Here is a 27,308-nt window from a genome sequence, read left to right on the forward strand (position 1 = left end):
CTCACTACGATTTAAGATCGTCTATGTAACGAAGCATATTATTTTATGTACTTGTAAGTAACATATAGACACGTTTCCTCAATTAATACAATAAGACTTTAGAGTATTGGAATCGTAAGAAAAGTAAACCATTTACATAAGTTATTACAGTTTGTGTGTTCTTTGCGCAATCCTAAACACTTACCAGTCAGTTAAACGGTTAACCTATACGTTCAAAATATAAACTAAAACACTGTAAGACTATTTCTATCAAACTACCTCAACTTTTTAAACACACTTGTATGCGTGGATTATATTGAATAAGGAAATCCCTCTGAGCTGATAATAATCACTATACGGTGATTCTGAGTCAGTATTTATACTGCCTGCGCTTTACGCATTCGAAACGTATTACTTGTATATGCCCGTATAAATTATATTTGTATAGAACTACGGCTACTTCACAGGTTCTGGTGACGACAGCGCATAGATTACTAAGGCGCTCTCTAGCGAAGCGTTTTATGACCGCGCAAAATGTCGGTAGCTGAATCGCTGTCTAACATTTGCTTCATGAATTATCATCAATATATTTAAAATAAAACAACATAAGTGTTTCAAATTAACATTTGTGTAGTATAAATACATCGATTACTTGTTTTGATGTAGCTATTTCATCAAAATAAGTTTTAATTCACTTTAAATTTGCATTCGCATAGTTATCAGACTCGCCATTAATTTTGACTCGCCATACCCCTTCTCGTATTCCATTATTTTCAATTTTTTAACATTTGTGATATAGATATTCGAGTTATTCTATTTTGTATAATTGCTTATTTTCAACCCTTTCGATCTTTGCGGTTGCTTCAATGCAGTGTAATTGTGCACACTTGAACAAACAAATATGAATGGAAATGGTGAGATCAGTTGTCACTAAGTTTCGTAAAATTATACCCGCGTTTTTGAAGTGTTGTATTTTGCAGACAATACAATTTGATAAAACATTTGTTGTCAATTACTTTTTGAAGGCTGTCGCTGAGCTGCTCATGTGCTTCTTACATGACTGCACTCATGCTTCTATATATAAATTAATTTAAATAATTTACCGGATCTTGTTTATTATTTTTTAGTATTCTTTTTCCAAAACGCCCTTCTGTTTTTGTCAAAGAGACTATGCGCTTGTTGTTAGAGCTATATAAATAGAACCGCCAATTTTGGCTAAATTTATGATAGGAAAAGTTTATTGACTCTAGCCTGTTGCAGATTTTTAATTGTCCAGTCTGATTAACAAATTATTTATGCTGTCATCTGTTTTTGTCTTATGACTTGTCAGGCCTCGCCTTTTACCTTCTTTAGATATTCTTTGTTTTGGGGAGCTTGCAGACTTTTCATCATGTCGGGCAGGCCGTCACGGAATTGCAAAAGACGTTCAGCTGCTGAAATGCTTGGAAAGACCAAGAAATTCACAGGTGCTTCTACTCTGTTAATGGCTTGTAGTTTGTGAAGTTTTGTACCTAGTTAACACTTTCAGTTATGCTTAAACAGTCCATGATAATGGTCTATAACAGTGTTTGAAATGTAAGGGTTGTTATGGAGGTACTCTATGGTGACAGGTAGGTGAGTCGATTCCCGGGCCAACGGCCCATCCAAGTCGCGTAGCAGCGCGGGGAGAGTCCAAGAGAGATGCCGGAGGGCCCTCTCCTTAGACGGGGGTGCGGGGAACTCACCCGCGAAGGTTTTTGTAAGATAGTCTGTTTTATACCTAATTTCCATAGCTTTTCAGTGAAAGAACACATATTTTGTTGGTACAAATTGGTATTATTTTATTACACAGTAAATTCATCTTGAGTGCTCAACTTCACAGATATATTCATTAACATAAAAATGAAATGATTTTGGAAGAAACAATCAGTGCAACAAAAAATAAGAAGGGAAATTTCAAGTTTTCCCAAGAAAATCAACTACTCAGGAAAAATGAGAATGGTTTAACTTTAAAAGGTTGACTTGCAACAAAATTCACATTACAGTTATTTGATATCAAAAGATTCACCATGTCTTACTCTGTTGTGTTGTAAATGCCAAATATGTGGGAATGTGATTACAAGCTCTGAAAAGCTCAAAAATGAACAGTTAATCGCAGCCACACGAGAACGCCGTAGTTTGGATTCTTTTTCCAAAACGGCTCAAATGTGACATAGTTGTGGTAGATGGTTTCTGTTTACACTTTCATGCAACCTTATTCGTCAAAATATTTTCACAAATATACTTCACGCATTCAATAAAACCATGTCTATTGTTCTTACGCGTATGTTTTATCATCATTGTAATGCTGTCACTTTAAGCAGTGATATCCTATAACTTACCGTAAAAATTCGTTTAATTTTTTAGCCTTAGCTTGAAGGAGTACATATCATTGTCTGATAATCATGACGAGCCTGTTGGTCACTTGTGATAATCAAAAAGTGCTGCAGAAATTATTTGCGAAGTATTGGGCCACATGATCAGATTATGACTTGCCGATTAGACCAAACCGAAACAAAACTGTAAAGTAGCGAGCATCTATATTTGATACGGGGTCTTCGGTAAAACCCGAAGTGTTTGTCATATCCTAGTGCTACGATAAGTTTTATATTGAGCTTTTTATTGGCTTTTCAATTCACGTGAGAACATCACGTGACAAGACAACCAAATTTCATGGCTACGTCATCGAAATAAAGAGATTCCAATCTTCGGCGGCTTTTCGTTTTTGAGCTTTTAAGAGCTTGTAATCACATTTCCACATATTTGGCACCTACAACACAACAGAGTAAGACATGGCAAATCTTTTGATACCAGATAACTGTAATGTGAATTTTGTTGCAAGTCAACCTTTAGTTAAGCAAGCACATACGGCCTTATCTTTTAACATAGACACAAAAGGAAACCTAGCAAACAGAGATCACCTTAAATCTCAATAATATCACCCATTAAAGTTGTGTCCCAAATAGCTAAGGAACCCGCTAGTCTAAAATTTAAATTTAATGGCCTCAGACTTTCATCATTCCTATTCCTCTAAGATAAATCTTAGGTTTAATGTAGTATTAGCATAGTTTAGGTAATGAGTTGATCAGTTATACATAATACATTAATTTACAAGCATTGCCCTGCATGATATTAATTATTTGGAGCTGTGTGATACACCTACACTCCTCATCAGATATTCTGGAAAAAGCTTTGTGATTAATTGAGGTTTCATAATAGCCTGTGCACCTGATGTGAAAATGCTACTCCTTTCACTTGCAAGCTATTTGGGGTACACCTTTAAATAAACAGAGAGATTCAAGTTGGCATCACAATGAAGGTAAATGATCCTACCATTTCTTTTCCATAATTCCATCATTTCTAGTGGCAGGGCTGTAATAAGCTATCATTTCTAGTTCAGGTCATAATAAGTAAGGGATTTATAAGTTTCTAGTGCAAAAGGTATGATCCAATCATTTCTAATGTTAGTAAGGTTAATCAATCAGCACATACTCTCACTCACCTTTGAAGTAACTATCAATTGGTCTATGGCATTTCATTATTAATCAAGTAAAAATAAGAATGGTAGTGAAGAAACAATTTGCTTTAGAACTTAAATAAGTTTTCTGAGAAAGTTTATTTTGATTAGCAAAAGACCAAAAAATGCCTGCACATGGAATATTCTCAAGCTATTTGGTGATGTCTTTGGACAGGTGACAAGGATGCCCGTTGATTGTGTTGCTTGAAGAAAAGTTGAAGGAATTCATGCTTTTCACAAAGTAGTATAGTTGATCCGTTGACGCGAAGAACTTGCTCAATGATTAGTAGCGCGGATGCAGTGTCACCCCTCCGATAGTGCTTACTGTTTTTGGTCTGAGAGACACTCGAGCTAAAAGATTGAAAAGTTGTGTGAATATTTGTAGACTTCATAGCGATTTTATCGCATTTTAATAATATATGAGCAAAATAATGTTAGGAATACGCTTTTCAGAGAGTACCCTCATAATTTCTTCTTAGGGATACGCCGTATTCCTGCGTACCTCCCTATTTCGAACGCTGGTCTATAACCATTGTCTGCATTTTTACACCATCACAAATATGGCCTAGCACTATTGTATATATTTAGATCAACAACACTACTAACTATGTTTTAGACTCTCTAGCCAAGAAGGTCAAGGTGGAGGCGGTCGTTCCTATCATTGTGGAATCAAAGTAATAATAATATTGATAATAGTTTAATAATCTGGTTTGACTTTCTAATTTAGCATTCTTGTCAACAAAGCATTTAGTTTATATGATTACAATGTAAATGTATTACATAATAGCAATTGTATTGGAAAGCTATCAATGTTTAGCAACCTGGTTTCTGAATTGCAGAAAAGCCTCTCCCGAGAAGCCTCCAGAAAAACAGCCAGATGAATTCATTATTGAACAAGTTGAGGTGGAAACTACATTGCAAAATAAAAATCCTTCCAAGGTCGGTGAGATATGATGTGGCTATGTGTTTAAAGCTATCAAGGTAGTCTCTAAACCTGTCAAGGTGCTGTCCAATTTCTTTATGGAAAATTGACAGCTAGAAGTTCGTTATGCCGATTAATTTTAGCTAATGCAACGTTCATATCGATCAACCATTTCTTATCTTTATTATTATAATAATGAAACGCATGAAAATTTGTGCGTTTCGTACCTGATTGGCATAGGACGCTTAGTCATTAAACAAATTTCAGCAATTTTAGAAATGCACATACATGTATAATGTATATTGTTAAAGGTTGACTTGCAACAAAATTCACATTACAGTTATTTGGTATCAAAAGATTCACCTTGTCTTACTCTGTTGTGTTGTAGGTGCCAAATACGTGGAAATGTGATTACAAGCCCTTAAAAGCTCAAAAACGAAAAGCCGCCGTAGATTGGAATCTGTTTATTTATCTGGCGTATTCATTACAGTTTGGTTATCGTCTTGTCACGTGATGTTCTCGCGTGTATTGAAAGGCCAATAAAAATCTCACTATAAAACATATCGTAGCACTAGTTTATGACAAGCACTTCGGGTTTTACCGAAGTCCCCGTATTAAATATAGATGCTCGCTACTTTACAGTTTTGTTTCGACATTATTCAATCGTCAAGTCGTAATCTAATCACATGACCCAAAACTTTGAAAATAATTTTTGCAGCACTTTTCGATTATCCAGGTGACCAACAGGCTCGTCATGATTATCAGACAATGATATGTACTCCTTCGAGCTAAGGTTAAAAAGTTTAACGATTTTTTACAGTACGTTATAAGATATCAGTGCTAAAAGTGACAGCATTACAATGATGATAAAACAGACGCGTAAGAACAATAGACATGGTTTTATTGAATGCGTGAAGTATATTTGAGAAAATATTTCGACGAATGAGGTTGCATGAAAGTGTAAACAGAAACCATCCTGTAACAACTACGTCCCATTTGAGCCGTTTTGAAAAGCGAATCCAAACTACAGCGATCTCGTGTGGCTGCGATTAACTGTTCGTTTTTAAGCTTTTAAGAGCTTGTAATCACATTCCCATATATTTGGCACCTACAACATATAACAGAGTAAGACATGGTGAATCTTATGATACCAAATAACTGTAATGTGAATTTGGTTGCAAATCAACCTTTAATTAGTTTCAAAATGTTTGAAAAATAACCTTACATTGTCGAAAGCTTGCTATAGAGACCTGACGACTCACTATCTTTGCAGACATATGCGTCTCGAAAGAAGCGGGGTGCAGTCTCTGCAGCTGACTCAGATCAAGCACTTGCTGACAGCCAGGTGGCGGAAGTAGCTCCTGTCATTTTTGCACCGGCAGTTGTGTCTGAAGAGGCCCATTCTTCAGCTGATGATACCGTTGAACAGTCAGAGAGTGCTACAGAAGTTTTAGGCCTCGAGGGTGACCAGACGACAGATGTCACCATGTTTGAAGTGAGAGAAGTTGTACAGACAGAACAAGTGTGTCATAGCCCTGTAAAAAGTTCTGGAGTCGATTTTGGTGGACGATCAATTGTGGCTAAATTAACTGAAGAGCCAACCATTGAGAAGGTACATTTTATTTAATGCTATAAAAAGAATCTGAGATAAAATAGTAACTGATAATTAGCCATAACTAGTATAAAATAGTAACTGATAATTAGCCATAACTAGTATAAAATAGTAACTGATAACTAGCCATAACTAGTATAAAATAGCAACTGATAACTAGCCATAACTAGTATAAAATAGTAACTGATAACTAGCCATAGCTAGTATAAAATAGTAACTGATAACTAGCCATAACTAGTATAAAATAGTAATTGATAACTAGCCATAGCTAGTATAAAATAGTAACTGATAATTAGCCATAACTAGTATAAAATAGTAACTGATAACTAGCCATAACTAGTATAAAATAGTAACTGATAATTAGCCATAACTAGTATAAAATAGTAACTAATAACTAGCCATAACTAGTATAAAATAGTAACTGATAACTAGCCATAGCTAGTATAAAATAGTAACTGATAACTAGCCATAACTAGTATAAAATAGTAACTGATAACTAGCCATAACTAGTATAAAATAGTAACTGATAACTAGCCATAGCTAGTATAAAATAGTAACTGATTACTAGCCATAACTAGTATAAAATAGTAATTGATAACTAGTCATAGCTAGTATAAAATAGTAACTGATAACTAGCCATAGCTAGTATAAAATAGTAACTGATTACTAGCCATAACTAGTATAAAATAGTAATTGATAACTAGTCATAGCTAGTATAAAATAGTAACTGATAACTAGTATAGAATAGTAACTGATAACTAGCCATAACTAGTATAAAATAGTAACTGATAACTAGCCATAGCTAGTATAAAATAGTAACTGATTACTAGCCATAACTAGTATAAAATAGTAATTGATAACTAGTCATAGCTAGTATAAAATAGTAACTGATAACTAGCCATAACTAGTATAAAATAGTAACGGATAACTAGCCATAACTAGTATAAAATAGTAACTGATAACTAGCCATAACTAGTATAAAATAGTAACTGATAACTAGCCATAACTAGTATAAAATAGTAACTGATAACTAGCCATAACTAGTATAAAATAGTAACTGATAACTAGCCATAACTTGAGTTTCTAGTCAGATGGCTGTTTAAGAGGCTGGTTCTCACTAACCAGACAGAGTTTTGAAGTAATCCGTCTCACAAACAGAAGTAAAGGCTCTATTCCCCTTATTTATTTAACCATAGACTTCAATATTAACATTTGAAATTATTAACATTTGAAATCAATTTTTGTTTGTTTGGCAATTTTGCTTGTTTTAAGTGAAACAGAGTGAGCTGGACCTTTGTGTATTTTGCTTTTCAATTTAACCACATGATTTTTGTAAATTGTAAATTGTGATCAATGAAACGTAAATTGTCCATCTAATCACTTTTCATGTGATCACATTGTCGGTATTCGGTCTGGATATCATTTCGTAAATCAACATCCTATAGGCAGACACTTCCATAGAGATTGGAGAGGCTGTAGAGGAACTGCCAGTGATTGAATCAGATGATGTTGTTGTTGGCGGCTCACTAGCAGAGGATGGTCTAACTGTCATCGAAGAGGAAAAGGACAGTACGACGCTGCCAGAACGTACTGATGCTTTCAATGAATCGGATCTTTTGGCTCTTCACACCGAAGAGGTGGTTCTCTTTAAAGAGGGCGCAATTCAAAGTTCAAAACCTGCTTTGCCAAAGGTAGCGTATTGTCCTGTACCTTTGATTCGACCTGATTTGTATAGATGTCCTTGCATGTTCTACTACGGTCTTTCTTCTGTAGAAAAAGATGATGATCACAGCCAACTACAAGACCCTGCAGAGTGACATGGACAGCGAAAAAGATAATAGTGTTGCAGAAGATGGCCCACTGCCAGGTTGGTGTTTTCTTTTGTCTTGCTATCTGTTAGCCCTGGCTCTATCCGCTCTTATTTTTGAGGAGTTGTCAATCTATTGCAGGTTTTCTCTCGTACGAAGTTTGATTCTTGTTTGTCCGCTGAAATCATAATGCTTATGCAGAAGTAATTGGTTGCTGGCTTTATAAGCGACTGCAATGTTTTAGCTGTGGTGCCCGAAGAGGCTGGATTGTCACCACAAAGCGTCTCCAGGGAATCTCTGGTCGGTCAGACCGAAGATGAAGATCCCAAACCTGTGGCCGCGTGAGTTTATTCTTCATTACGGTTTTAGCACACGATGTGATATTTAGATACACACAACCATATACCATTTCATGTGGACACGAGTGACTGGTCCATTACAAACTGACAATCCCAAATTCATAATTACAGTCTTACATGGATATCGCATTAATTAGTGTTTCACCAGGTTACATATCTCGATATGGCAAGCTTTAAACAATGATTGAAAAGCTAAACGGAACGCACTCCACATTCTAGGTGGTAATCAACACGTTGTTGGTAAAAAATCAACGTTATATATTCATAGACGTTATATATTGTTATATAACAGTATGCCGATATAGCCATTATATAACAATATAGTTGTTACATTGCAATACAACAATATATTGTTATATAACAATGTACTGTAGTTGTTATATTGCGGCATAATTGTTATCGATGAGAAGAAAAGCAACTAAGGAGTAAACAGACACCTATAATTGAACAATCATATGTCGATCTAAGTCTATGGTGTTAGATTTGTTAGCTGCAGACAAGAAGCAAGTAGAAATGTATAGATGCAAAAACTAATAAACAGTTCTGGAAGTTGATTTCACATTGATTTTTCGCTATTACTCTCAGTATCCGCTTATCGATTATCACTTTAGTCTTCACACATACTTTAGGTTTTTACTTTGAGCTCTTTACATAGTTTCTTATATTATACTTATTTTAATACCGGAAATAATTGTTTGAAATGTATTTTCAATGTATTTTAATAAACATATTTGCTCTAACATAGGACAGCTTTGACATACAAAACAATTGTTGTAATGGATGAACTTTCTATATCTGCGTTTGACGGTGTGCTTTATAAAGTTAACTAGTCAGTTGTAACTGACCAGTTCACTGTATAAAGTGTGGTCGATTGTGGTCAACCACATTCTTTGGTCAACTGTTGTCCGTGGTCGACTATGGTTAACCACACTCTTGGTCAATCTGTGGTATGTGGTCAATCAGTAATCAACTATGTCTATCCTAAATAACAGCAATTGACTAGTGCACTTCTGTCAGTAGTTTCTTGCAATAGGAAATCCTTGTATTATTAATAAGTTATAATTTAGTTCGTAGCCCTCCATTCAATAACCATTAATTTTTGTGTATCAAATCTTTACCGAGGAAAGTTGTTTACTAGTGAATGGAAACCTTTTACTCCATTAGTTCACTGTTGGTTGATGACCTGTAAGCGCTGAAATACTGTGTGGAAATTATTTGTACTGGCATTTTATTAGGGGTGTTAATTGATTCGCACTCATATTTATTCACATATACTCGGCTTTCAGCAAGGTTCCAGTTACAAAAACCTACATAGTTGGAAAGAACAACACGATTCAGGAAGTGATAATGGGAAAAGACAACAGCGTCGAGGAGGTTCTTTCTTCAGATCCAATGCCCATGAGTCCAAAAGTACCGGCTGGGGACTCAGATGATGAAGAATATGGTAGGTGATGTTCTCTATAAAAGTTGGAGCCATGTGCAGACAATTCCCATGCACTGAAATTGTTCTTCAGTAGATAGCTTACACGATGGCTTGGTGCTTGTAGAGTATGAAGATGAGGAAGAAAGAATTAGACAAGAGGGCTTGCAGTAAGCATTAGATTTAGGTCACTTAGGTGATCTCTAGTCTTATACAGTACATTAGGCTAATGTAACCTATTTAGTCTTGATCTACGTACTAGTCATTTACCTCTCTTTGTGTGTTTCTCTTTCGCTCAGTTTTGTCTGAAGCTATTCAATAGCCAATATCGATTGAATACATTCTGTTTAGTATTATGCATAAAGCACCGCTTTAACCACACCTACTGTAACCACGCCATTGTAGCCACACCTGCTGTAACCACATCGCCTCTTGTTAGAAATAGCAAAACTTCTAACATGAAGGTACGACGGCCACATGTGCCAATTTTTTCGTTGGTTCTGATCGAAATCACGAAATGAACGAAAAACACAGAATTATTTGGCCGAAATTCATAGAATTGTCAGAGCTGTGCATGCACACCGAAATCATCGACGAAAGGCTTTTGATTGACAAAACAAATTATTAGCGACCACAATTCTAGCAGCTTTTACAATTTATGTAGTCCGAGGCACATAACACGACACGCGAGAAAACACTAACGCAATTCACCATACGATGCAATTGACTTGATTGCGCTACATATGGCAACTCTTTCTACAACGGAACTTTTGCTGCTAAATAAAAACTGTTATTATTAAAAAAGAAACTATTTGTAGCCATTGTGTCCGAATGATAAAAAACCAACAATAGCGCAATCTAAGCAGTTGCTTCGTATGTACTATGTCGAATTGCGCTGGTACTTTTATTGTGTGTCGTAATATGTATCTTGGACTATACCAATCGCGAAAGCTGCTAAAATCGCTCGCTAATAATTTGTTTAGCCAATTGAAAGCATTTCGTCGATGATTTCGGTGTGCATGCACAGCTCTGACAATTCTGTGAAATTCGGCTACATAATTCTGTGTTTTTCGTTCATTTCGTGATTTCGGTCAGAACCAACAAAAAAATCTGCACATGTGGCCGTACCTTCAAGTTATCGAAAGTGGACTGCTTCGCCATGTGTTATTTGATCATAGAGTAGCTATGTTCAACTGTTTTTTTACGTTGATAAAATGACTGCTATCCAATTATCTTTCTTGTTACAGGCAAGCAGAAGCTGTCTTATTCTGCGATCTGTTAATGGAAGGTTATGTTGTGGATGACCTTGTGATGGCTGTTTTTCAGAAGATAAAGCCTCGTGAACTTTTAGAAGCACACTGCGCTGCGGATGGTATGTTACTCGTCTCCTATATTTCTATAACAGCTTGTTTTCTAATAGATACCTATGTTAACATCGTGTTCTCATGTCAATCCCTCCTTGTTTTCATACATATTTTTACACTTACATTATATCAGGAATGAAGTATGATAATTGTTCACGAAACTCCAATATCACTCTATCATTGATCAAAATCACTATCATTTACTCAAGATCACTCTATCATATACTCAAGATCACTCTATCATTTACTCAAGATCACTCTATCATTTACTCAAGATCACTCTATCATTTACTCAAGATCACTCTATCATTTACTCAAGATCACTCTATCATTTACTCAAGATCATTCTATCGTATACTCAAAATCACTCTATCATATACTCAAGATCACTCTATCATATACTCAAAATCACTCTATCATATGCTCAAGATGACTCTATCATATACTCAAGATCACTCTATCATATACTCAAGATCACTCTATCATTTACTCAAGATCACTCTATCATTTACTCAAAATCACTCTATCATTTACTCAGGATCACTCTATCATTTACTCAAGATCACTCTAACAATATACTCAAGATCACTCTAACATTATACTCAAGATCACTCTATCATTTACTCAAGATCACTCTATCATTTACTCAATGTGTCAAACTGTTCAAGTCTTACATTCTTGAATATACATGTTCCGCAGTTAGAACCTTGCTCTTAGAGTTGTAGCTTCACTGCTATCAGCTGACTGCTAGGAGGTAACTGTCCCACATCTCATCTGATCGAGCGTTGTCAGTGAGTTCCTGTCATTTTAATATGGGCTCGCGATGGTCATTTTCTGAAATGATTTCTGTTAATCCTGCAACATTGCAGAGGATTTGGGTTACAAGTGCAACTACTGTGGTGACGAGGGTTCCGAGCAACTGCCAAGGTCTAAGCTTGAGATGGTGAGACATCTTAAGGAGGCACATATAAGAGACTATGCCCCTTGGCAGTGCCCCATCTGTCAGTTCAAGTGTAAGTTTGTGGTGCATGTTTTCTAAACCAGCTCCTTGAATTTGCTACATTAATGTTCATTTGAATGTTGTCACCATCTTAACTGTTATTACTGTTACGCTTAGAAATAATAGCACTGACTGATTTAAACTGTGTTTAGGTTTGCCGTGTCTCGCAGACGATCACTAAGACTCTCACGCTTGTTTCACTAATGAACTTAGGCGACTATAATTGTCTTACATGTTCGTGGTGATATGCTGACTATGGTTTGCAGGCACCTATCCTGGCTCTCTCCTGCTCCACATGAGCATGCACACTAAGAACAAACCATATTCATGCACTCGGTGTAATAAAAAGTTTGCCTACCAGCAGAAGGTGAGGGGAGCTTCTCTACTCTGTTCTTTTAGATAAACAATAATTTTCTTAGATAACAATAATTGATAGGTGGGTCAAGCCCCTCTCCCTCCCTATCAAATCGCTCCGACAATTCCTGAGGCTACTCCAAGGCCTTCTTAATTAAAGATTTTATTGTTGACAGTGAATTCGCATTGCTATGTTAAGGTTAGACTTGTGTACCGCTGTTGGGTTGTATAGGATGAATGTTTCAGTTAAATCTCGAATATAGTTGTTGATAAGTTGGCAGCTAGTTGGAAGTTGGAGCTGTTATCGAGTTTGCTGACTTTTGGCAAGTTCTAAGGCTTCAAGGTTGAGTTCATAGGTTTGTTGTTGAGTCAGAATATTTCATTGGTAACTCATGGGTTGGTGTTAAGATGTGAATTGAGTGTGCGATGTTGCAGCTGTTGAAGCACACCGAGTACCATGACTACAAAGCTAGCAAGCACTGCGACTTGTGCAAGACAAGCCTAAACAAGACCGTGGTTTTTCATGAACAGGCTGCCTTGGAGGTGAGATTGCCACGCCTTCGGCTTATCCACACACTTAAAGATTAACTTGCACGAACCACTAGTAAATTTTATCGGAAAATATCAGTATTTTTTATCACTCGCGATTGTTTTTGGTGTTTAATGTTGTCTGACTGCCAGGGATGTTTAATGATTAAAATCGACAAAACCTAATCATGGTTAGAATGTACAGATGAAACGAAAGTGCTATTATGACATCTATAGTTGCAAAGAGCCCGAACAGAATGGAGACACAGCCGGTATCAATTACGTGATTTCACCTATATTTTGTTCCGAGCGTTTTACCGTGATTAAGTTTGGTTGAATTTAATCTTGAAACATTCTGGCAATCAGATCACCTCAAACACAAAAAACCATCGCAAATGATAGAAACTAAAATAGATAGATCTACTAAAATTTTGTGTAAGTCAATATTTAATTCCTTGAATATTTTGTATTAAATAATACTTTTGAATTCCGTTATGTTTGGCCTCCTGGGAAATTTTTACATAGTTTTCTCCGTGGTATCTATGATGTTGTTCTATTGCTAGTAGGGTTAGTGAATCAACATGCTGATCAATGTTCATGGAAGCGGATTAAAGTTGCCATTGTTGTCGTGCTTTGTTGAGAATTGAAGGTTTCGATGAAGTTAGCTTGAATCTGGCTTCGCTTGTAGGCGCATTTGGAGCGGCGGCACACGGCTCCATTAAAGAAAATATATGAAGGTGATTGCAAAGCTATCATACAAGAAAGTCGCTCAGAGACAAGTCTTGGTGATGCCCTGCAGCTATTGGCTGGCCAGGTGGATGCATCAAAGTCAAATTCTATGTATAGGCTTGAAAAAGGCTCCATTAAGGTTGGTAATGGGCGTAGAGCCGGTAATAGCTGCTGGTATGCAGAAGCAGCACATGATTTCTGGCTGACTTGTTTCGGTGACAAAAAGTGTTTTTCGTTATTAAAATTTCAAATATATATTTTACATACATCAACTCTTTCCGGTCCCTGTCTTTCAGTCTAGATTTTAATTTACTGTTCTGAAAGCGTTTTCAGCGGAATGGCAATATTCTACTGGGTATTTCCTAGTTACGATGTAAAGATAGTTGGGAGAATTAACTGCTGGTGATTTGACGCGTAGCAGACTGCAGTTCTTTTGTGACAATATCTGTTGTCTACCCATAAGTCATTATCATTCTTATCTCATTCTATATCTCTACTTTTTTAGCATTTCTTTGCGGTTGGTTTATTACTGTGCAGCAGCATTCTTGCAATGGTAGGCTAGTGGTGTTTTACTACTTGCAACAGTGTTTTAATAGCCCAAGACAGTATGTTAAGTTGTTTGGTGAGAAGCCTTCTATACAAGTGAGTTGTGTTGATTCCTAATTCCTTAGTAATATTTTTACATGATCATTCGAGGTGGTGGTATTTCAACGGCAGTTTATGGTGAAACTCAGTGGCAGGCGGACATCATTGCGGGGACTTACGGCTTAGGGAAACACGGGAATGGGGTTCATTGAATGTTCTTTGGGTTATATCATGTGTTACTGTAGTTGCTGTCCGTGTCTGCCTCCTTGTGGGGAGCAAGAATAGCATAGGGCTTGTTAGCTGTCATGCACGCCGTGTTCACATAAATCGCATCATCAACTATGCTCTTCGTATATCATCGGCACAAATTACCTTATAAATAAGAACATGTTACACACTCGTACGACTACTTGGTAGGTCCCACTAATGGTCAAATACCTGCATGTAGCTGTGTTTCTATTAGCTTCTCATTTTAATTGGGAAACTGATCGCTGATGGGATGGGTGAAAATTTTGGATTTTTTGGTTTTATTTTGCCGCAAGTCTTTTTATCTGTGTACAATTGTGTTACTTGTGTTTTATAGATATCAGACATGGGAGAGATAGTTGAGATACCTCAGAATATAGTGACAAGCAATTCATCTAGTACAGGTAATCCTCTGAAATCTCTTAATCCGGTCACCGGGTTATGATCTCTCTCTGAATACTGTTAATTTGATCATTGAGTTGTAGTAACTCTATGCACACCTTTACTCAGGCTAGTAGATGATGGTAATTCTATGTATGTATATGTAATTCTATGTATTTTTTCGATATAAAATTAATACATTATCATTTATTTTATCGGCCTGAATAGTTTTCTGTTAGTCTGCCAACACTCATATCTACAGCTTATGTCTTGCTACTCATTGTTGGTGTTTATCGCATCAGATGTGATCGGAAATCCCAACTCGGTCGTACAAATAATGCCTGTTTCCTTTCGCAATGAGAGTGGAATACCAGAGACAATCAACGTAGTCATAACTGTTCCTCCCAATGAAGGTGCAAAAATCATGAACAGTGATGGTCAGACAGTGTCTGCCAAACCCAGGTGAGTGTTTGCATGTGATGGGCTGCCTTTGAGACGAGCTGTGCTCTATTCAAGCCAGTTCACGTTCAAGTCGTCTTATTGATGATGCTTCTTTATTTATCTGGCTCAGTGTTTGTATCACCTGATAGATCGTTTATTCCCAAGTAGTCAGTCGACATGTCGAATTATAGCAGGATGATGTTCTTCAATAATATTTGAACCTGCGTTTACTGTCGACAAGTAAAAGTTCAATTTATTAACTTACTCCTATTTAGTCATAGTACTTTTGCAGTTACATTTGTAATAGTAGGGATTCTTGGAGTCGTCTGTTTCCGTTCAGTTTGGTTTATCGTGAATATTAATTTTTTCAGCGTTTGGACTAAACTTTGGAAATTGACAATCGAGAACAGTTTTTAATCTCCTTTTAAAACAATACTGCATCTAATAATCAACCATTGTTTATTTTACGAAAACATTTTGTTGCATTTCTTTTAGGTGGATAGCTGTAGTGCTGTAGGGTCCAGACATGTGAATACTTGATAATCTCGGTTCATCATATGACTAGGTTTATCGCTGGGATGGGTTGTTGTAGTCATTGCAAGGTTGTGAATCACAACCAGTTTTGTAGCTGGCAAGTCTGTTGTTAAGGCATGCGCAGCTCGGAAAGCGACACTCAGTGTTTGTTAGTATTGTCAAGTACGACACTCAGTGTTTGTTAGTATTGTCAAGTACGACACTCAGTGTTTGTTAGTACTGTCAAGTACGGATGGAAAATTAAGCTAATGATAAGTGAATAATTTATAGTATAAGTTGAAGGAGTTTACTAAAGAGATTCTGATTTAAAGAATGTGTAGCACGAGATTCTGCAAAGTTTTTGCAGCAGGAGCTTTTTAATATTTTCATTTATCTCAAAACTAATTTAACATTTGAGGCATCTATTGTTTTGAGCATGTATCTGTTGAAAAGCTGGCTTTATGCTTCTAACGAAGCTACAAATGGATGATTTGCATTCGCCGCTTTTGTAATATGATCAGTAACTAAACTATCAGTAATAAAATAAAGTTATAAGTAAGAAATAGCGATATAATATTGCTCGTTATAATAGGAAAGGGAACATAACAAACTTAAATTCCTTTGCACCGCTTGCCTCGAACATTGGATTCAATAATACGGCAATAATAATAATACGGCAATAATAATAATACGGTAATTGGCTGGAGAAGCTACTGTACAAGAATATAAGGTCGTTATAAATAAAATTATTGGATAAAACGAAATAACATGGTAATAATGCTCTGCCCACAGCAAAGATTTTGTTTAGTTAGCCAATATATTTGGTAAGTTTTACTATTATGTTGTAGAGATTGCCGCTGTTATACCTTCAATCCTATCATTTGTTTAAATTCTACCGCTGCTATATTGTAGAGATTGGCAGCAAGGTGATAGGTTGATAGCCTCTACTGATTGGCACACTCGATGCAAGATGAGTCATGTTGACAAGGAATTGCTGAACCACTGCGAGGTGCTTGATCAGCCTATACATTGTAAGTATGTTACAGACTATCTCATTGGTTGTCTTTGTGCATATCATATACAACTAAATTGGAAGTTAAAAGTCAAGATGTCCAATATTAAAGCAAATAAACATTATAAAGCCGCTGTTCACCCAAAAGCAAATTTATTACACGTCTCAGTATTTGAAGTAGCAGTGATTCACTATTTTTGTATGGTACAATGTAGTTTTAATTATACATTATTAAAATTTGCTCATGTTGATCTGTCCCCAACCCATCAGTATCAGTTTGTGTTTTTACCTTACCATCCTGATTTGCCGCAGCAATTACTGGAGGGCACTCAGGTCTAGTATTTCTCTTTGCTTTTGCATCGGTTACACTCGGGTTTAAATTATGTCGATTTGGAGTATTCTTTCTGTTTACATGTTTCAATCTTTAACTGAGTATTTTAATGAATATATGAATGCTTACTGCGTTTCACATTATTGTCTAATATTAAATTAGATTTGTTTGAAATATAAACCATTGTAAACCCACGCTTATTTGAAGTGTTAGTGCACTTCAAAAAATCTAAACATTTAAAAGCCCAAAAGGCTAGAGTGGCTTGTATTTAAGCTGTGTGTGACTTACGTGTAGGTAAGTAAATCATGGATATGGTGTAAGTCGCTTATTTCAAAGTCAACATGCTGGTTGTCATTATTATATTCATAAAGGGCATTTTCGTGCTTTCTTGTGTATAACTGTGGATGAGGTCATGAGGTCATGAGGTTTATCTCGGGTTGCAGACAGGAATCAGAGAGCCTTTATCAAGTGTACTGAATGTCCAAAGGGTATGGAGGTGCACTTTGGCAGCGTCACACAGTTCTGTGAACATTTAAGGAAAGACCACGCTGACAAGAATATTAAACCATACAAGTGTGCAGAGTGCAATTATACATGTGAGTGTTGACAAGCTAGTAACTGTAGCTGTGCATGTTGTACACACTTCAATCATGTATTTGACTGTTGTACGCACTGTAGTTATATATGTGAGTGTTGCACACTATAGTTATATATGTGAGTGTTGGACAGACTGTAGTTATATATGTTAGTGTTGTACACACTGTAGTTATATATGTGAGTGTTGTACACACTGTAGTTAGTTATATATGTGAGTGTTGTACACTATAGTTATATATGTGAGTGTTGGACAGACTGTAGTTATATATGTTAGTGTTGTACACACTGTAGTTAGTTATATATGTGAGTGTTGTACACACTGTAGTTATATATGTGAGTGTTGCCCACACTGTAGTTATATATTTGATTGTTGTACACACTAGTTATATATGTTAGTGTTGTACTCACTAGTTATATATGTTAGTATTGTACTCATTAGTTATATATGCCAGTGTTGTACACACTGTAATTATATATGTGAGTGTCGTACACACTGTAATTATATATGTGAGTGTTGTACACACTGTAGTTATAAATTTGAGTGTTGTACACACTAGTTATATATGTTAGTATTGTACTCACTAGTTATATATGTTAGTATTGTACTCACTAGTTATATATCACTATGTTTCCATGGTGCACAGTACTGCGATGCAGCCCCTCCAAAGTCGAGGGGATTGTACGTTTCCATGCTGCGCAGTGGTTTTCAGCAAATTAGCCAGAGAAGAGAAATTGTATAAATCGAATCGCCTGAAGGAGAAATTGAATCGATCATGGATACCGAACGTCAGAAACGGTCTTTTTATGCCTCTGTCATCATTATACTTTTATTTACAATACACATTCACAAGGTTTTACAAACCTTAACACAATTTTTACAAAGTAATATATTTTTAATAAGTATTTTTTAAGTAATATATTATTTAAACGTTAATTTAGGACTTGCCACCTATTTTTCGAAATGTGTTGGCATTGATAACAAAGTCTAGGAAAGTAATCACCTCATCATCCTCGTGGGTGCAGACCATAATTAAATTTAGGTGAAAGAAGATCGGAAGAATAGAAAAAAACAAGATTAGCGAGATAACATTTGTACTAGTTTATGGCCCTCGAAGAATCCGTCTCCACGGCATGAGAGCTATGCGCAGCCACTGCGCAATTGCTGTTTCCTTGCTGCGAATTTGCACTGGCTTCGCACTGATCAGTGCACAGTGATTTCAGTGCGAAGACGCTGTTTCCATGATTCGGAGAGGGTGCAACTCCGAAGCACTGCGCATCATGGAAACATAGTGCATGCTAGGATTGTACTTACTAGTTATATATGTTAGTATTGTACACACTGCGACTATCTATATTCAAATTTTATGCAAGCTTTATCTATGTGTGATATACTCTTTGTCACTATATATAGTAGATGTTCCTATAACATAAATTCCACTTAACGTAAAGAGTTTATTTAAAGTTTTGGGTTCATATTACGTTAAAATTTCATATAACTTTAAGTCGGTGCAAGTTCTCAAATTCGGTTTGTATAACAACAATAATAATAACAATAATGTAGTTAAATATCATTTTCTTGCCACATTTGGGAGATGAAACGACGTATAGGGTTGTCTCTATTATATATACTACTATCATAGCTGTCTAGCTCGCCGTGAGAGATCGTCAGGTGTGTCGATAAAGCATGTAGAATAAGTAGCTAAACAATTATTCAGAAATACTTGAAGGCAGTTGATTAGTATCGGTATTAGAGTGTTGGAATACTAGTCTGAATGTCACTAGTTGTAATTCCATTAAAATCAATCATTTATTCTAACTTTGAACCCTGGTGATACCGCTTTATAGTAAAAATATGTGTTAGCTCAACTTTAGGCAAATTATTTTGGTATTATTTTTGCAGAATAAACTTTCCTGTGTAGAAAAAAATTGATGTAAATTGACATTGAAGGTGTGCACTCCCCTTGATTTGTTTATTCCATGTTGAAGGGCCAAAGGGGTGAGTTTTGGAAGACCTTGGAATGGACTAGGGTCACTAGGCTATTTACAGTATTTTACGGGTCAGATAACAAAAAAAAATCGCTATAACATGAACAATACCAGAAGGGTTTATTGACGTTGTAGTAGTGTCTACCGTGTATCACTCATTATATCAGAGTTTCATGTATCAGCCTGAACTGATTTCATGTGAAGTGGATATACTCGTGATAATCGGTAGTTTCTTCCATACCGCTGTTTGCAGTTTCAGAGCAATCAACGTTGAGTGCTGAACCTTAATAGCACCTGCCTTCCTTGTCACCGTAACCCCAAACCCCTTTTTATTATTGTGTAATGATATATTCATGCATCATTGTGTCTCTGTGATATCTAAAACTTCGTTCTCTTACGCAACACTCAATAGCTTATCCTACTCAGGAAATGAGATTGGCCTGCAGAACTATGAACACTGTAGACAGATTACTGCCTGTGAGCATAATAATTAGTTTAATATAATTTGAACGATAAATATAAAACATTAAAGTGAAAGTCGATAGTTTAAAGACTGGTTTCATGCAATTTGATCACCTCTATTGCCAGTGACTAACCTTAAGTAGTTCTATGAAAGAGTGAATAGAGTTATCTTTTTGGTTTAGCTCAACCAAGATATACCTTTTATTGCTTCTCGGGATAGTCACACATTCAGGTATTAGTTCACATTTGTATATGCAAAGACATTGATTGTCATTTGCTTAGTGTTTTACGTGGACCCGTACATAGACTCGTACGTCGATTCGTACAAGGACTCGTTATTAGATCTGATCTCAAACTCAAAGCGCTGATCACTCAAAACGCTGATCTCAAACTAGCAGTTTTCCAACATTTGCAGCTTCCAGTCAGTTACCCTTGTTTGCTAGCCACCGACACAGCAATGATCGTCGTTTTGCGATCTTAATTTGCAGGTCGTGTAAAGGGAAACTTGGACCAGCATAAGAAGTTTCACTCAACTGAACGGCCATTCACATGCCAAATATGTGGCAAGGGCTTCATCCAGAAGTATAAACTTAACCTTCATCTCAAGTTCCATGACAATCGGAGAGAATGGGTGTGTGAAGAATGTGGAAGCTCGTTTAACGACAAGCAGGATCTCTCGAGGCATCGCAAGAATGTTCATTTTAGAAAAGGTAGATGGTGCTTGGTTTTGATATTATGATATCTCAGAGCTTGTGGGTGCGCTTCAAGGTCGTGCATTCTTCATTTTAAGCTACGATGAAGAAGTGGTGATTAGTATTTAAAACAGTAAGATAAAAGTTGAGCAAAATTTAGTCATTGTATTTTAGTATGTTCGATTACCCTCTCATTCGTTAAGAATGTGTTAAAAAGTTGTTTCTTTATTTTTGAAGGATTTGTCTGGTACATACGTTATGAATTATTGACAAGCTTCAGCAAGGTTAACTGTGTGTTGCAGAGGATGGAGTGCCGTGTCCCAACTGTCCTCGGGTGTTCAAAAACGAATACATGCTCTCTCAGCATATTCATGTGCACACTGGCGAGCGGAACTATAAATGTAGCATATGTGAGAAATCATACAGCACACGTGAGAGCCTCAGATCTCATATGAAGGGCCATCAGTTTCAGTTTGGATGCGAGATATGCGCTAAGCCTCTCGGCAGCTACTCAGCTTTTATGTACGTATGGTTGTAAACCTGTGGGCTTGTTTGCATGTATAGTTGTATCCCTACGCGCTTGTTTGTATAGATGTAAACCTATGGGCTTGTTTGTATGTATAGTTGTATCCCTATGGGCTTGTTTGTTTGTATGTATGGTTGTAAACCTATGGGCTTGTTTGTATGTATATTTGTATCCCTATGGATTTGCTTGTGTGTATGGTTATAAACCTATGGGCTTGTTTGTATGTATACTTGTATCCCTATGGGCTTGTTTGTATGGTTGTAAACCTATGGGCTTGTGTGTATGTATAGTTGTATCCCTATGGGCTTGTTTGTATGGTTGTGAACCTATGGGCTTGTTTGTATGTATAGTTGTATCCCTATGGGCTTGTTTGTATAGATGTAAACCTATCGGCTTGTTTGTGCAGTTGTAAACCTATCGGTGTGTTTGTACAGTGAAAAACCTATCAGCAGCTATTCTCCCTTCATGCATGTATGGTTGCAACAGGTAAAAACCGGCATCGCCGTATTTAGTTGTACATCAGAGAGTTTTATGTTACTTTTCGATAGTTAAAACTGATGATTGCTGTTCCTCCTACAACCAGCTAACTATGGTTACTTTGGTAAGAATATAAATCTGCTGCATAATCATTTATCAATTAGTTTTTTTTTTACATGAAGAAAAAAAATTTAGGTAAAAAACACATTCCCTCTTGCTTCACAGAGCAATATCCTTATTTTGTAATATCATAGTCAGCTTGGAACTAGATTTGATGATTAAATTTTACTCACTTTTTTTAAATATATAATGGTTAACTGAACAGTTTTTTAGAACAGTTTTAGCCGATTGTAAACCTTTTGTGACCTTTGTCAGCAACCATTAGAGTGTCAGCAACCATTAGAGTGCTGACAAGTGGTTAACACGCTCTTGTCATGCTTACAGAGCGCACAAACGACTACATGACCCCAACCAAAGTGGCTACACATGTGACCACTGCGGCAAGGTACTCCTTTTCAAGGCAACGCTAGAGGCCCACATTCGCAGCGTACATTCAGATGCCAAGGACTTCAGATGTGAGCAGTGTGAGAAGGGCTTCAAGACACAGGCTCAACTGAATGTGAGTGCTCAGACTTGGTTGGTATGACTTGTTGTCTGTGCGATAAAATTTTATTCGTATTTCTCTGTACAGTCGTTCAAAAAGATAGAATTGGTAGCTGTTGCCATTTTTAGTATCATTATTCTAATTTCTTTGTACGCCTTTTCATTGTGATAGAAGAGTACTTAATACCTTATACTTGAGAATCTGTATTGTCTTTACTACAAAAATAATAATCCAATGCAATCAAATCAAAGTCTTGTGATCATTCTATGAATAAGGTTGAAAGTATTTTTTAAATTCCATCAGACGGCATTCGTGTAGTTTTTACGCATGTCAATGTTCTATGTTTAGAATCATATGATCTCTCACACTAAAGAGAAACCGTACCAGTGTCAGATCTGTGGTTATTCTGTCAAGAGAAAAGACAGTCTCCGACAGCATATGTACCGACATGCAGAGGTGAAGCCATACCGGTGTGGCCGGTGCGGCAAGGAATACACCCAGAAGCAGGCTTTAGAGATTCACCTCAAGTCAAAACACGCAGGTTTGTATTGGCAAACATATGAAAACACTCAGTTAAATTACACCAAGGTACATCAACTATATTCTTGCACTTACACGGGCAGTGCACAGTATCATAGACCCTTTATTGGCTTGACATATATCTTCAGATTTTCAGGTGTTTCGTTGGTGATCTTATCTAGCACATAAATGATTTATAAACAATAGTTTTTATTCAAATGTAATTATAGTTTTCTTCAAATTTATTTTTTAGAGTTTCTATAGCTCATTTAAGCGTAAATGAAACGTAATGATCAGTTTAGAATTAGTATAAATAATTGGTGTTTTGCTGAGAATAACTTGGAGCAAAGGCTATGCCTTGTACACCTTTATTTCTGCTTACACAAATAAGTAGCATGTTGACTCAAATGGATAAGGTTAGCTTTGTCTTATAGGAGGGTGAGAGTCACGTCTGTCTTTTATACTTGTCACATGATACTGTAATCAATTTGTTTAAATATGAGAAGTTAAAATCGTTTCACCTGTACTATTTCGCTGTCAAATGTATGTATTTGCTTAAAGTCTTTACCAGTTTTAACATCAGCGGCTGTAACCTTTATCCTTAACAGCCTCTTCTACGGCAGATATATGCCCGCATAAAGCGAACAATTAGACCAATGATTTGAGTTAACTTCATCCTTTTTGAAACGCTTACGCTGATGGCGGATGTCCATATGCACTGCGAGCTGAATGTTTGTAAAGACAACTTTGGATGATCTGCGGTTAATTAAGATTCATAATTATGAAAAAATTAAATGTCAATGACTTAGTAAGGTTGTGTGTTATTATTTGACGATCGGCTTAGAAGGGCGTCTCCAATTAATCCTTTTGTTACTGGGCTTTTCCTTAACCTGCCAACTTCCACATTTCTATTGTATTACAATGGTAATTGTTGTTGGTACAACAAACCTCAGTGTGATGTCATTGCATAGGTTGACAAGTTGTAACAGGTGGGCCATCGGGAGTGGCTTCCATCAATTTATTAATTCGCTATCATCAATGTTAATGAGAATTTTTAATATTAACACAATATATAATTTTAATATAGGTACTGTTCATGATTCGCTGAAAACTTATTGGTGGGTAATCAAATTAGTAAATTGTGGTCATAAGGAGATGTTTACTTACCACTCGGTTGCTAGTTCTCGTAGACGGTCCTTCCGATTGTCGTGACGAGTTTGTCTATAGGTAGTGACGTATCCTTTTTTTCTCTTTTTTTGTTATTAGTTGGCATTGCTTGACACCCGTGACAGAGTTCATACTCCAGGAATATGTAGATGTGTGGTTATAGTTACCGGTATTAGGCTACAAATAGTCGGAACTGCTCGTCAAATATGGTCTCTTCCTTACAGACATGAATGTTGTTTACACGTGAAGAAAGTTTTTTTGTACTTTCTATACATATTATGCCACTCATTAGGCATGTGCTTATAGTTTTGCAGCACAGGAGACCTTTTAATGTAATCTTAGCCTACAAACTTTATTATTAAATGTTTATGTTGGTAATGGTTACTATAATAGTTGTCTCGATTGTGAGGAAAATTTGGGGTTGTCTCCTCATTGTATATAGCAAATCTGGTACAATTTCAGCAGATTCAGTTCTTGCAGAAATTCAATTGACTATTTAGAAAGGTCGCGCATAGAACGCAACAGACTTTTTTGGGTCGTGTTTGTAATTAGTTGCAATTAGTTGCGAGATTCTGTTATTTAGACGGACTATGGATTTTCATCTGCCATGTTTCACAGTCGCAATTTTGAAGCTACTTCCATTTTTGTTTAAATTTTATTAACATTATTAATTGCTAGCAGTAAGCCCAGCAATGACCGCCTTTTTTTTTCTCAATTTTAATCAAATAGTCTGCAGGTGGGTGTTTGAGAGGCTGGTTCCTGAGAACCAGACAGTATTTTGAAGTCAAATATTTTAGTTGACTGGTGGAAGGCACGGAGCGTATGCATGCAAAGTTTGGATAAAATTGGCTTAAAAATGTTGAAATGCATGCCATGCCGTCTATGATGCGGGGTATTTATGCAGACTAACAAACATAAACTAACAGACAGGCACACGAAATGACAAATTGGTATTTATTAATACCGATTTCACTAAAATGATGCACTCTGTCTTTTGTTTGAAGTTATTGCTCGTGATCCTTAAGAATATCGTATCGCCAAAAAGCATTTTTTTTTTCTGGCATCAGCTTTTCATTATAAGCTCGCTATATAATATATAATTTGCTAGACCTTTTGAAAGAATTTCGAGTCTTATGAAATATTCATACATCTGAAAAAAAACATTTTGTTCACAATTTCTTAAATTGCCTCACTAGTTGTTATAGCTCTGTTATAACCTGGTTGTCTGAGCAATAAAATTATCAAGAATCTAAATGGACCGTAATTTCAGATAAATCACGATGTACCACATGCATTGTTTGCATTCTATTATTATTATTGATCTTTCTCAGGGGTGACGACTTTCAATTGCACTCTCTGTGACCGAGGGTTTAATACCAACTACCTTCTCAAGAAGCACATGCAGAAAGCGCATGAAGTGGAACTTGTCAACAAGATGCCCAAGAATGACCAGGTCATCATTGCTCAGCAGCAGATAGAGGAGGTCAGTAGCTGTAATAGCATTTGATCTGTCCGCCCAGTTAGTTCTCTGGGCATCCTGCAGAGTGCCCATACATCGCGGCCAAGAATGCTCATGAGCTATAACTCTCAACAAAATGTTGAATTGACTGATGAGTTAGCTTACTATCAATTACCTTTCATGTTATCATTTTTGTAGGCTGCTGACAGCGAGCCCCCTGCATCTGGAGAAGTAGGAGTTCTACCTCCCGTGTCAAAGAAACAGACCGTGCTAATCAATGCACACATCTGCGAACACTGCCATGAGGTAGCTCAGTAATGCAGCTGGCATTATGTATGTCACGAGCTCATCCAGTACATCACACAATCTTGTTCAGCATTAATTCAACTGGTTATAAATCACTCGTACTTGTCATGGAATATGTAGTGTCATAGATAGTTGATTGTTGGTGTCAGGATGATATATATATATAGTTTCTGGTGGTTGTTTGGTTGAACCGAGGTTTTTAACTATGCGCATCTTTGGCATCCTTGGATACTTGAATATGTACTACTGCTTTATAGTTAGCAAGGGTATGATTTTCAGTTTTCCGCTGTAGACAGATTGACTCAATTTCAAGTGGTTTTACTTGTGCATTAGCCAGTTGCTCGTTTGCAGGTAAATTTTAGTTGCGCAATATTTGGTTTTCGCCAAATTGTTGTGTCTGGATGTGTAAAAAATGTCAGAGCTCTGATCAATGTGTATATTGCTCGAATATTTATCCTATTGCTGGCCAATGAACTGTTGAGGTCACCGATTTCGTCATTTAACCATGGTACCTAATACGTATCACACTTGGGGTTCTCTCGTCATACCGACAAACAATTTATTGCAAAGAGACATTTTGAAAAAAATTAGGTTATTCTAGCTATAATTCAGTAGTGACTGCATATTTTAATGGCCTTGTCTCTTAAATCTGTTTTTTACCTTTGAACTTGTGTCTGCTTCACTTTAATTTAGGCTGCTTTTTATAATATCCTACATTTAAATTTTTTGTTGTGGGTGTGTCTTCCTATGTCAACATTCGTAGACGCGTGGAAATGATTATGGTTAATATTAAGCACTAATTTAAATAGATCGTATGCCAGGGCACCTGTTTCCAGGGATCAAAGCAGACTTTGAAATTATCTTGCCTTCACGTATGAAATACTATCATCGATTGGAATAAATCGTGTTCTCATCCTAGAGTCATCCATTGAGGTGTTCAACTATACATGCGGGGCTCTTACATTCCAGAAAATGTTGTAGGTGTTTGTGTCCCAGCATGCACTTGCGGTGCATATTCTCAGTGAGCATATGAACCAAAGCCGTGTGAACGCAGAGGAAGACGCTGGGAACCTTCCGACCAATGAGGAGGATGGGCAAGTGGTTAACATCTCAGAAACCATAGAGATACCTATTGGAGAAGAGATGGTGTTGGTTCAATCTGTAGAGCCAGGTTGGTATCTGTTCTTCTTTGGTAGACTCTGTTCCTATACTCTTGGTGCAGTCTATCTTGGCTGCCGAAGCAATGATCTTATATACGCTGTAGATATTTTAAGCATTGTATGATGCCAATAGGTAGGCTAAGTCTTTGGAATAATTTTATTTCTACATTTCAATGCTAATAGATGTTTTATGTATAATCTTAATGCTGACATGGATTGTGCTAGGGAAGATGT

General features: G+C 36.6%; 2 protein-coding genes across 4 annotated transcripts in view; one reads left to right on the plus strand and one right to left on the minus strand.

The window, feature by feature from the left end:
* Positions 1-27,308, minus strand: part of LOC137403636 (charged multivesicular body protein 1B2-like) — a 233,842-nt gene that overhangs the window by 10,912 nt on the left and 195,622 nt on the right. The window contains exon 1 of one of the 3 annotated variants that reach the window (XM_068089614.1): positions 185-335. The exons of 1 other annotated variant lie outside the window; for it this stretch is intronic. The gene's annotated coding sequence lies outside the window, so the exon portion shown is untranslated. Of the gene's footprint in view, positions 1-184; positions 336-27,308 lie in introns of those variants that run through there. One more of the 3 variants, XM_068089615.1, reaches the window with a different exon arrangement.
* Positions 1,386-27,308, plus strand: part of LOC137403861 (zinc finger protein 26-like) — a 29,784-nt gene continuing 3,861 nt past the window's right edge. Inside the window, exons 1-25 of the mRNA XM_068089953.1 lie at positions 1,386-1,445; positions 4,131-4,188; positions 4,354-4,453; positions 5,710-6,048; positions 7,494-7,739; positions 7,822-7,915; positions 8,101-8,197; positions 9,502-9,659; positions 9,763-9,805; positions 10,883-11,007; positions 11,869-12,012; positions 12,266-12,366; positions 12,789-12,896; positions 13,570-13,749; positions 14,779-14,845; positions 15,125-15,284; positions 16,689-16,807; positions 17,563-17,715; positions 20,653-20,874; positions 21,159-21,378; positions 22,304-22,478; positions 22,812-23,004; positions 25,481-25,632; positions 25,807-25,914; positions 26,896-27,085. Coding sequence (XP_067946054.1) covers positions 1,418-1,445; positions 4,131-4,188; positions 4,354-4,453; positions 5,710-6,048; positions 7,494-7,739; positions 7,822-7,915; positions 8,101-8,197; positions 9,502-9,659; positions 9,763-9,805; positions 10,883-11,007; positions 11,869-12,012; positions 12,266-12,366; positions 12,789-12,896; positions 13,570-13,749; positions 14,779-14,845; positions 15,125-15,284; positions 16,689-16,807; positions 17,563-17,715; positions 20,653-20,874; positions 21,159-21,378; positions 22,304-22,478; positions 22,812-23,004; positions 25,481-25,632; positions 25,807-25,914; positions 26,896-27,085 — 3,580 coding nt within the window. The 5' untranslated portion in view covers positions 1,386-1,417. The remainder of the gene's footprint in view (positions 1,446-4,130; positions 4,189-4,353; positions 4,454-5,709; positions 6,049-7,493; positions 7,740-7,821; positions 7,916-8,100; positions 8,198-9,501; positions 9,660-9,762; positions 9,806-10,882; positions 11,008-11,868; positions 12,013-12,265; positions 12,367-12,788; positions 12,897-13,569; positions 13,750-14,778; positions 14,846-15,124; positions 15,285-16,688; positions 16,808-17,562; positions 17,716-20,652; positions 20,875-21,158; positions 21,379-22,303; positions 22,479-22,811; positions 23,005-25,480; positions 25,633-25,806; positions 25,915-26,895; positions 27,086-27,308) is intronic.

This window comes from Watersipora subatra, chromosome 9, assembly GCF_963576615.1.
Source record: "Watersipora subatra chromosome 9, tzWatSuba1.1, whole genome shotgun sequence".
In the NCBI taxonomy this organism is placed as follows: Eukaryota; Metazoa; Bryozoa; class Gymnolaemata; order Cheilostomatida; family Watersiporidae; genus Watersipora; species Watersipora subatra.